Source organism: Pseudorasbora parva, chromosome 19 (assembly GCF_024679245.1).
Source record: "Pseudorasbora parva isolate DD20220531a chromosome 19, ASM2467924v1, whole genome shotgun sequence".
Taxonomy (NCBI): Eukaryota; Metazoa; Chordata; class Actinopteri; order Cypriniformes; family Gobionidae; genus Pseudorasbora; species Pseudorasbora parva.
The window spans coordinates 56061-67500 of record NC_090190.1 but is presented as its reverse complement, the minus strand read 5'-3'; the positions used below and the strand labels follow the sequence as shown (position 1 = coordinate 67500).

At 41.9% G+C, this 11440-nt stretch overlaps 1 protein-coding gene across 2 annotated transcripts in view; it reads left to right on the top strand.

The window, feature by feature from the left end:
- The window catches only part of ankle1 (ankyrin repeat and LEM domain containing 1), a 10973-nt gene extending 19 nt beyond the window's left edge, over positions 1-10954 (top strand). Inside the window, exons 1-9 of one of the 2 annotated variants that reach the window (XM_067425331.1) lie at positions 1-271; positions 1087-1239; positions 1635-1740; positions 6131-6251; positions 6407-8500; positions 8734-8896; positions 8981-9143; positions 10311-10443; positions 10542-10954. The exon at positions 1-271 is cut by the window's left edge and continues 19 nt beyond it. In XM_067425331.1, the coding sequence (XP_067281432.1) occupies positions 219-271; positions 1087-1239; positions 1635-1740; positions 6131-6251; positions 6407-8500; positions 8734-8896; positions 8981-9143; positions 10311-10443; positions 10542-10705 (3150 nt within the window). In that variant the 5' untranslated portion in view covers positions 1-218 and the 3' untranslated portion in view covers positions 10706-10954. Of the gene's footprint in view, positions 272-1086; positions 1240-1634; positions 1741-6130; positions 6252-6406; positions 8501-8727; positions 8897-8980; positions 9144-10310; positions 10444-10541 lie in introns of both variants that reach the window. The other variant, XM_067425330.1, reaches the window with a different exon arrangement.
- Positions 10955-11440: the final 486 nt, after the last annotated feature.

Here is an 11440-nt window from a genome sequence, read left to right as displayed (position 1 = left end):
GACTCACTGCGCCTCCGCGGCGGGAGATGGCGCTGCGCGGTTTGGCAGCAGCGGAAAAACGGAATGGAGGGAATTTTGTTTTGGATGTCAGCGGTGTGTAAGGATGAACATTCTTGTTCAGGATGGCGTTTCATCAAAACAAGGACAAAACACATGTCTAAGTATCCGTTTAAAGCCGTTATAAATGTATACTGGCGCATCATGTTTAACACTCAGTAATGGCGCGGATGGACACTTTGCTGATCGATGCGGTCAGTGACGCGGATGCCAGGTAAGAGTTAGAGCTTTAGATATAAAAGTGTGTGTGTGTGAGTGAGAGATAGCGCTTTAGATATGTGTGTGATGATCGATAGATAGATAGATAGATAGATAGATAGATAGATAGATAGATAGATAGATAGATAGATAGATAGATAGATAGATGTGTGTGTGAGTGAGAGATAGCGCTTTAGATATGTGTGTGATGATCGATAGATAGATAGATAGATAGATAGATAGATAGATAGATAGATAGATAGATAGATAGAGGTGTGTGTGTGTGTGATAGAGCTTTAGATATGTGTGTGATGATCGATAGATAGATAGATAGATAGATAGATAGATAGATAGATAGATAGATAGATAGATAGATAGAGGTGTGTGTGTGTGTGAGAGTGATATAGAGCTTTAGATATGTGTGTGTGTGTGTGTGTGTGTGTGTGTGTGTGAGTGATAGAGCTTTAGATATGTGTGTGTGTGTGTGAGTGATAGAGCTTTAGATTTGTGTGTGATAGATATATAAGTTAATGCTTGGTAAAAACAATTACTCAAGCAAAATTTGTACTCTTTTCTGTTTCTTTTAATAAATAGAGTACATTTGTTTTTATTTATTAAATACACCTTCATTAAAGTATGTTTAATTAAAATACAAAAAATGAAAAGCAAAGATAATATGACAGTAGTAACAATGACATGATAGCCAATATATATATATATATATATATATATAATTATATAATATGATTATTACCCTATTACAATTATGATGATAAATATGGACGTCAAACTTTATTATATTAACCCATGTCATGCCATCGTGTTCTACAGGTGTGTGGAGTCTCTGCTGTGCGGCGGAGCGAACCCCAATGGGATTGTGCGGGACGGCGTGGCTGCGGTTCATTTAGCGGCAGGGAAAGAGTCGGAGAAAGGCCTGCGGTGCCTTAAGCTCCTCCTCCAGCACGGAGCTGACCCTAACCTCAGGTCAGACACGAGCGTCATGTGACGCGCTCATCATGTGACGCGCTCATCATGTGACGCGCTCATCATGTGACAGCTCATCATGTGACAGCTCATCATGTGACGCGCTCATCATGTGACGCGCTCATCATGTGACGCGCTCATCATGTGACGCGCTCATCATGTGACGCGCTCATCATGTGACAGCCTAATCATGTGACAGCCTAATCATGTGACAGCCTAATCATCTGACACGCTAATCATCTGACACGCTAATCATCTGACACGCTAATCATCTGACACGCTAATCATCTGACACGCTAATCATCTGACACGCTAATCATCTGAAACGCTAATCATCTGACACGCTAATCATCTGACACTCAAATCATGTGACTAACAGCTGTTGTTTGCTTTAGGACGAGTGAGGAGCTGACTCCATTACATATCGCTGCGTCCTGGGGCTGCTTCCAGAATCTGCGGTTACTCTTACGGAACGGTGGAAACCCAAACCTCAAAGATCACGTAAAGCATTCACTGCATTATCATCAGTGCTGACCCCTATAGATGTAGACGTTTACCTTCACTGCATTATCATCAGTGCTGACCCCTATAGATGGAGACGTTTAACCTTCCCTGCATTATCATCAGTGCTGACCCCTATAGATGTAGACGTTTACCTTCATTGCATTATCATCAGTGCTGACCCCTATAGATGTAGACGTTTACCTTCACTGCATTATCATCAGTGCTGACCCCTATAGATGTAGACGTTTACCTTCACTGCATTATCATCAGTGCTGACCCCTATAGATGTAGACGTTTACCTTCACTGCATTATCATCAGTGCTGACCCCTATAGATGTAGACGTTTACCTTCACTGCATTATCATCAGTGCTGACCCGTATAGATGTAGACGTTTACCTTCATTGCATTATCATCAGTGCTGACCCCTATAGATGTAGACGTTTACCTTCACTGCATTATCATCAGTGCTGACCCCTATAGATGTAGACGTTTACCTTCACTGCATTATCATCAGTGCTGACCCCTATAGATGTAGACGTTTACCTTCACTGCATTATCATCAGTGCTGACCCCTATAGATGTAGACGTTTACCTTCACTGCATTATCATCAGTGCTTACCCGTATAGATGTAGACGTTTACCTTCACTGCATTATCATCAGTGCTGACCCGTATAGATGTAGACGTTTACCTTCACTGCATTATCATCAGTGCTGACCCCTATAGATGTAGACGTTTACCTTCACTGCATTATCATCAGTGTGCCCCGTATAGATGTAGACGTTTACCTTCACTGCATTATCATCAGTGCTGACATCTATAGATGTAGACGTTTACCTTAACTGCATTATCATCAGTGCTGACCCCTATAGATGGAGATGTTTAACCTTCCCTGCATTATCATCAGTGCTGACCCCTATAGATGTAGACGTTTACCTTCATTGCATTATCATCAGTGCTGACCCCTATAGATGTAGACGTTTACCTTCCCTGCATTATCATCAGTGCTGACCCCTATAGATGTAGACGTTTACCTTCCCTGCATTATCATCAGTGTGCCCCGTATAGATGTAGACGTTTACCTTCACTGCATTAACATCAGTGCTGACCCCTATAGATGTAGACGTTTACCTTCACTGCATTATCATCAGTGCTGACCCCTATAGATGTAGACGTTTACCTTCATTGCATTATCATCAGTGCTGACCCGTATAGATGTAGACGTTTACCTTCACTGCATTATCATCAGTGCTGACCCCTATAGATGAAGACGTTTACCTTCACTGCATTATCATCAGTGCTGACCCCTTTAGATGTAGACGTTTACCTTCACTGCATTATCATCAGTGCTGACCCGTATAGATGTAGACGTTTACCTTCACTGCATTATCATCAGTGCTGACCCCTATAGATGAAGACGTTTAACCTTCCCTGCATTATCATCAGTGCTGACCCCTATAGATGTAGACGTTTACCTTCACTGCATTATCATCAGTGCTGACCCCTATAGATGTAGACGCTTACCTTCACTGCATTATCATCAGTGCTGACCCGTATAGATGTAGACGCTTACCTTCACTGCAGTATCATCAGTCTGACCCGTATAGATCTAGACGTTTACCTTCACTGCATTATCATCAGTGCTGACCCCTATAGATGTAGACGTTTACCTTCACTGCATTATCATCAGTGCTGACCTCTATAGATGTAGACGTTTACCTTCACTGCATTATCATCAGTGCTGACCCCTATAGATGTAGACGTTTACCTTCACTGCATTATCATCAGTGTGCCCCGTATAGATGTAAACGTTTACCTTCACTGCATTATCATCAGTGCTGACCCCTATAGATGTAGACGTTTACCTTCACTGCATTATCATCAGTGCTGACCCCTATAGATGTAGACGTTTACCTTCATTGCATTATCATCAGTGCTGACCCCTATAGATGTAGACGTTTACCTTCCCTGCATTATCATCAGTGCTGACCCCTATAGATGTAGACGTTTACCTTCCCTGCATTATCATCAGTGTGCCCCGTATAGATGTAGACGTTTACCTTCACTGCATTATCATCAGTGCTGACCCCTATAGATGTAGACGTTTACCTTCATTGCATTATCATCAGTGCTGACCCGTATAGATGTAGACGTTTACCTTCACTGCATTATCATCAGTGCTGACCCCTATAGATGAAGACGTTTAACCTTCCCTGCATTATCATCAGTGCTGAGCCCTATAGATGTAGACGTTTACCTTCCCTGCATTATCATCAGTGTGCCCCGTATAGATGTAGACGTTTACCTTCACTGCATTATCATCAGTGCTGACCCCTATAGATGTAGACGTTTACCTTCACTGCATTATCATCAGTGCTGACCCCTATAGATGTAGACGTTTACCTTCACTGCATTATCATCAGTGCTGACCCCTATAGATGTAGACGTTTACCTTCACTGCATTATCATCAGTGCTGACCCCTATAGATGTAGACGTTTACCTTCACTGCATTATCATCAGTGCTGACCCCTATAGATGGAGACGTTTACCTTCACTCCATTATCATCAGTGCTGACCCGTATAGATGTAGACGTTTACGTTCACTGCATTATCATCAGTGTGACCCCTATAGATGTAGACGTTTACCTTCATTGCATTATCATCAGTGCTGACCCGTATAGATGTAGACGTTTACCTTCACTGCATTATCATCAGTGCTGACCCCTATAGATGTAGACGTTTACCTTCACTGCATTATCATCAGTGCTGACCCCTATAGATGAAGACGTTTAACCTTCACTGCATTATCATCAGTGCTTACCCGTATAGATGTAGACGTTTACCTTCACTGCATTATCATCAGTGCTGACCCCTATAGATGTAGACGTTTACCTTCACTGCATTATCATCAGTGCTGACCCCTATAGATGTAGACGTTTACCTTTATTGCATTATCATCAGTGCTGACCCGTATAGATGTAGACGTTTACCTTCACTGCATTATCATCAGTGCTGACCCCTATAGATGAAGACGTTTAACCTTCACTGCATTATCATCAGTGCTTACCCGTATAGATGTAGACGTTTACCTTCACTGCATTATCATCAGTGCTTACCCGTATAGATGTAGACGTTTACCTTCACTGCATTATCATCAGTACTGACCCTTATAGATGTAGACGTTTACCTTCCCTGCATTATCATCAGTGTGACCCGTATAGATGTAGACGTTTACCTTCACTACATTATCATCAGTGCTTACCCGTATAGATGTAGACGTTTACCTTCACTGCATTATCATCAGTGCTGACCCCTATAGATGTAGAAGTTTACCTTCTCTGCATTATCATCAGTGCTGACCCCTATAGATGTAGACGTTTACCTTCACTGCATTATCATCAGTGCTTACCCGTATAGATGTAGACGTTTACCTTCACTGCATTATCATCAGTGCTGGCCCCTATAGATGTAGACGTTTACCTTCACTGCATTATCATCAGTGCTGACCCCTATAGATGTAGACGTTTACCTTCACTGCATTATCATCAGTGCTTACCCGTATAGATGTAGACGTTTACCTTCACTGCATTATCATCAGTGCTTACCCGTATAGATGTAGACGTTTACCTTCACTGCATTATCATCAGTGCTGACCCCTATAGATGTAGACGTTTACCTTCACTGCATTATCATCAGTGCTTACCCGTATAGATGTAGACGTTTACCTTCACTGCATTATCATCAGTGCTTACCCGTATAGATGTAGACGTTTACCTTCACTGCATTATCATCAGTGCTGACCCCTATAGATGTAGACATTTACCTTCACTGCATTATCATCAGTGCTGACCCCTATAGATGTAGACGTTTACCTTCACTGCATTATCATCAGTGCTGACCCCTATAGATGTAGACGTTTACCTTCACTGCATTATCATCAGTGCTGACCCCTATAGATGAAGACGTTTACCTTCACTGCATTATCATCAGTGTGACCCCTATAGATGTAGACGTTTACCTTCACTGCATTATCATCAGTGCTGACCCCTATAGATGTAGACGTTTACCTTCACTGCATTATCATCAGTGCTGACCCCTATAGATGAAGACGTTTACCTTCACTGCATTATCATCAGTGCTGACCCCTATAGATGTAGACGTTTACCTTCACTGCATTATCATCAGTGCTGACCCCTATAGATGTAGACGTTTACCTTCACTGCATTATCATCAGTGCTGACCCCTATAGATGTAGACGTTTACCTTCACAGCATTATCATCAGTGCTGACCCCTATAGATGTAGACGTTTACCTCTGTGTTTTATATCAAATGGATTTTTTTACAATTGACAAAACCTTAAAAAGTGTTTCCTTGTTTATTTCTAGGATGGGAATAAACCGTCTGATCTGGCAGAGCAGGAGGAGAACAGTAAATGTGCTAGTCTTCTGCAAGAGTATGAGTCCCACACATCCAGAGAGGAAGAAGATATGCCCACATTTCAATATTGTAAGATATTTTTAGTTGTTTTTATTTATGTCCATGAGATAGATCCATGAACTGAGCCCTCTTCCCTATGCAGTTTTCCATCAAATTCAAACAGAACCCTTTCATTGTGTTTGGAGAACTAATGATACTATCATAATAATCTTCTTTTTCTAAAGCAATCCTGTCTGGCCAGTCCATGAGTGAGTGTTCGTTTGGCCCAGAAGCGTCGCTGCTGATTCCTGGAGCTGATCCGCTGAGCAGCACTCGGCTGTCTTCTGTCTCCAGCATGGCCCGGCTCAGCGAGAAACACGTCCTCAGGCACAGCCAGGCTTTCTGGCTCTCAGATATGGAAGATCTGGAGTCACATGATTCTCACACTTCAAATAATGAGGACATTTGTAAAGCATTTCCCATATTGTCCAGTACGTGTCTGTCTGTGGTGGACAGTAAGAAGAATCCAGGGGTAATCTCTGAAGATCCGCATCAAGCCGCAGACAGTGACTGTGATGTTTTCATTCCTGTTCGTTCTCAACAGCGGAAGAGTGTCTCCTTCAGAGGATCTATTGATTATTTGCCCATTATCGGACAAGAGGATCATCAGCAGCTCTCTCTCGATCAGTCGAGTGATCTTACATTAGATCTTTCTCAATACCCGGATTTCCTGGACACTCAGCGCATGGCTACTGTGTTACAGAATCAGGGAATCGATGTCACCTATCCTGATGATGTATTTATTTTCTCTAAAGAAGTCGACACACTTGAAGAGGAATTTGATAAGACTGTTGTGGGGCCTGTATCTCATGATGATGATGATAATGATGATGAGTTTAAGAGCATCGTTCAGCCCCTCGTCAGCAGTGGCTCCAGTGAGTACAACAGCTGTGGCAGTGACCCGTACCAGAGTCCAACTGAAGGTTCGGAGGAAAATGGGTTACTCAGTACTAAAGACAATAGCAGTCCACCTTTGAGCAAACCCTGTGCCCAGAAATGCCAATCGACTGAAGGGCAAAGTGTTTCCATTGCTAGAAATGAATGCGTTTCCGTTGTTGGAGATGAAAACGCCCAACTGCCAGGAGTCAGGACTCAAACTCAAAGTTTATCTGCAGGTGTCCACGATGCTGGTAGGGTTGAAATGACTAGTACTGAAACTGATATTCCAAGTCCATTTGTCACTGGGAGAACAAGGTCCAGAATGGGTCGTCATTCAGAGAGAATGAGCCAAAAGCTGTCCTTACAGACCAGCTCTTACCTCTTTGAACAGACTCTACCCACCGCTACCCGCCTGCGACGCAACACAATTAAATCACCATATGGTGCGTCAAAGCACAGTCTTGATGAGGACGGCTTCAGTGGAGAAGGCAAAATGAAGGACATTGAGTCTCAGTTGAGCTCTCTGAAGTTATCTGTGAGCTCAGATGGCCAAAGCCAAGCGGACACACAGATGTTATCCGACAGCATGGCTGACACGGTCATCATTTCAGACCGGACTGATGAATCACAGACGAGTGTCAGTGAGGCTGGTAATAAGGTGATCACTCATATCTGTTACAATGAACTTGTGGAACATTTGACTGATATGCAAGATGTGAAAAAAGGCCCAACAGGAAGGCCACAGGTCATCCGTACTGCAGGAGACCAAGAGTCCTGTGTTACGTGTAGACTTGCTTCTCAAGCGTCTTTGCCATTTCAGGTAAATAACTCAGAATCTCCATTCAGTTCGATGTATGAATCCCCAAAAGCGCAGAGGAATCCCTGTGCTAATCCGGGGCGCTCTGGATGTACACCTCGGTATAGCATGAGTCGGCTGTCAGGCCACTCGAGACAGACACTGGCCAACCTTTCCTGCACACTTGGTGGACAGGCTCCAACACCTGAGACGGATGAGCCTGTGGAATACCTTTACACTGACACAGAAGAGGGCCATGAGCTCATTGAGACCCATGTTCCCCCAACGGCCAGCACCTCCTTCAGCTCTAGCATAAGCACCAATAACTCTGATGACACTCTTCTTTATGACTGGCGCTCCCTTCAGCTCGGGTCTGCAAGCCCAGACCGTAGCACAGAAAGCAGCCGCCCCAAACAGGACAATGATGCTGGAATAAGTGGCCTAACTGACAAGGCCCTGAGAAACAAGTTAATTGAAATGGGAGAAGATCCAGGACCCATAAACAGTCAAACTCGCCCTCTGTATGTGCAGAAGTTGAAGAGATCCCTTCAGAATATGTCACACCGCCAGAAATACGTCCCTCCGAGCCCAACCAATTTCAATGGTAAGTACACTAAAGAAAGTGCATAACAAATTACATAAAGCCAAGGTACTCAACGAGTGGCCATCTGGCCCACAAGCTTTTCTGTGGTTTTATTATAATTTATTATTAAAAATGAATGTCAAACTGGCCTAATATTTTGGTGATGATAAAAAATTGTAAACTGAATAGTTCCTGCGGTATAAAGAGTATATGATCAGTGTTAGCTTGTAAATGTCATGCTTTCTCAGCTGCAGGTTACAGCCCAGAACTGGAACATGCGCTTCACAGATTTCTGCTTCCTAATTGCCAAGCAGATGAGCTGGCTCTGTGTGAGCAGTTTGATAAGCCGGATCAGAATAAGAGATGGCGGGAGGGGTTCATCAAGTCCAGCTTTAACTACCTCCTGCTTGACCCACGGTATGCAACATTTTGTTGCTTTTTTGTACAATGAATGTTTCTTTTTATTGCTTACTAATATTTTCTCCCACTGCTGTTTTATAGAGTGACAAAGAATCTACCATATCGAAGTCAATCCATGATCCCTAAAGAATGTTTTCAGACGTTCATCAATGCGGTTTTCTATATTGGGAAGGGCAAGCGTTCGAGACCTTACAGTCACCTCTATGAAGCTCTGGAATATTTCAAAGGAGACAAGACCTCCAAGGTCAGATGTGTCCTCATTTGATTATACGCTCTGTGTGGTATTTAGGCAATCATGAATGAACTGGAACAAGTTGTCCATTCAAAAGTTGGATCAAAACAAAAATATTGTGGGGAAAAAAACAAAACATAAACATTTGTAAATTGTATTTATTGATTCATATTTAAATGTCATGGCTCCTGGTATAGGTTAGGGTGTAACCAAGAAAAAGAAAGAAAAATGGTTTGGAAACAGACCTTCAGTTTAGAGCCAATGCCAAAACAATAATCAAACATAAAGCATATCAGTAATATAGCTGAATATTTAGAATATTTAAAACTGAGCAAGCCAAAAGCCAAAGGCAACGGTGGCAAGAACCCAAACTCCATCAGGGCCAGAATGGAGAATAAACCTTGGGAGAAACCAGACTCAGTCGCTCAGTTCTCCTCTGGCTGACAAACAGACAGAGGTCATTAGAGGTCAGAGGTCAGATTAGATCAGAATCTTCTGAATATTTGTCCGGTTCCATCGGATTGAAGATTGCAGTCGTCATGCCGGAGACGGGTTTGTTGAGGATATTGTGCTGATGAGCTCTGAAACTTCAGGGATGAGTTTGGCTCGTGTCTCAGCGCAGGTCCATCATCTGATCCGGATCCGGCCGACTGCAGTAAACCTCGGGATAAATCTTTTTTCCAGCATCAAGAACAGCTTGCGTTGACCATATTGAATGTTCTGTATTAAACTGCTTTTCATATGGATTACTTTTCCAATGTTTTTATCAACTATTTGAAGCATGAAAGGTTTGGGGTATTAAATTAAAAATATCCTAAAATGAGTAAATGATGACAGAATTTTCTCTTAAGTCCTTTCGAACACTTGAGCTGTGAGGATCATAACCCTTCTTGACTTGTGGATCAGTGTTTTTCTGGAGAACTGCTGAAAACTTGAAAAGTCTAATTTGCAAAATAATCATTCAGTGGATTTTTCAAACTGGTCCACTGAAAAGAATCTGCTCGAAAGATTGATTTGATCAGGATTGCTATCAGGTCTTTCTTCACTTATAAATGAGAACTGCATATTTTTCTGGAATGGAATTTAAAACTAAAGCCACAGCACACCTTCCTGTCTAGCTCATGCTTCTTTATATTAATAATAACTGATATGATGGTATTTTTCTCTCAATGTCTCCAGAAACTCTGCTCCAAAGTGCAGCACATCCTGCAGGTCTGGGGCGCTGGGCATGGAGTAATATCTCTGCACTGTTTCCAGAACGTCGTTGCTGTGGAAGCGTACACACGCGAGGCTTCTATGGTGGATGCCATTGGTAAAGAGATCTGAACTTGGCTGCTTGGAGAGTTATAAATGTTTTTTTTTTTTTTGCATTTCGATGTCTTAATTGTTCATGTGGTGATCTTTTATTAGGGCTAAAGATGCTCACAAACCAGAAAAGAGGTGACTACTATGGCGTAGTATCAACTTGGTCTGTGCGGAGGAAACGGGAGTTAGGCGTCCATCTTCTTTATCGGGCGATGCAGATCTTCTTAGCTGAAGGAGAACGCCAGCTTCGACCCGCCGACATCAGATGAACCGTAGACTCTGTGGCATTACTGAAAACTGAAATTATACCTGGATGCTTTTGTGTACTATTCCAAAATCATTAACATATTGCTATTGCAATATCAATAAATATCAGCACGTTATCACTGGATGAGTACCAGCAGCTGCAGAGAAATAATTTCTGTAAGAAATCAGCAAATAAAAAAATACCAACCTCAGAAGATCAGCAGTTCAAATTACAAATTTTATACAAATTTTCTTTTTTTAAATCTTTTTTTTTTAAAACTTATTGCAATGATTATTAATGCAAAAAAAAAAAAAAAAAGCAAAATGCAGTGGTAGATGTTTAAATCATTTTGACAGTAATTAAATCATCCATTTTGTGAAATTAGGTCTGAGATCCAGTCTGTAAACTCTGTCTTTTTTAGTTTTGATATTAAATATATGCTAGAGCTGATTACGCTAGTTTTTTAATACTTTAAGAAAGAATTCATTCATTGCATAAATAAATAAAAAAGTGAAAGAATATTCTGAAAATCTGCCATTTGCTTTATTTTAAGTGACTTGCATTTATTTTAATGTATAAGTGTTTATCATTCCATGTTTCCTCAGGAAATGGAAGCCCTGACTGTCTTTTCTTTCACCATTTTTTATCGTTTGAGCATCAGGAGAAATCTAGACGCACCCTAGCGGCAGCAAATCTAATCTTCCTCGAGTGAAGTCTAGCAACTCTCAGCTCACGTCTGGGGTCTCATTTATAACGC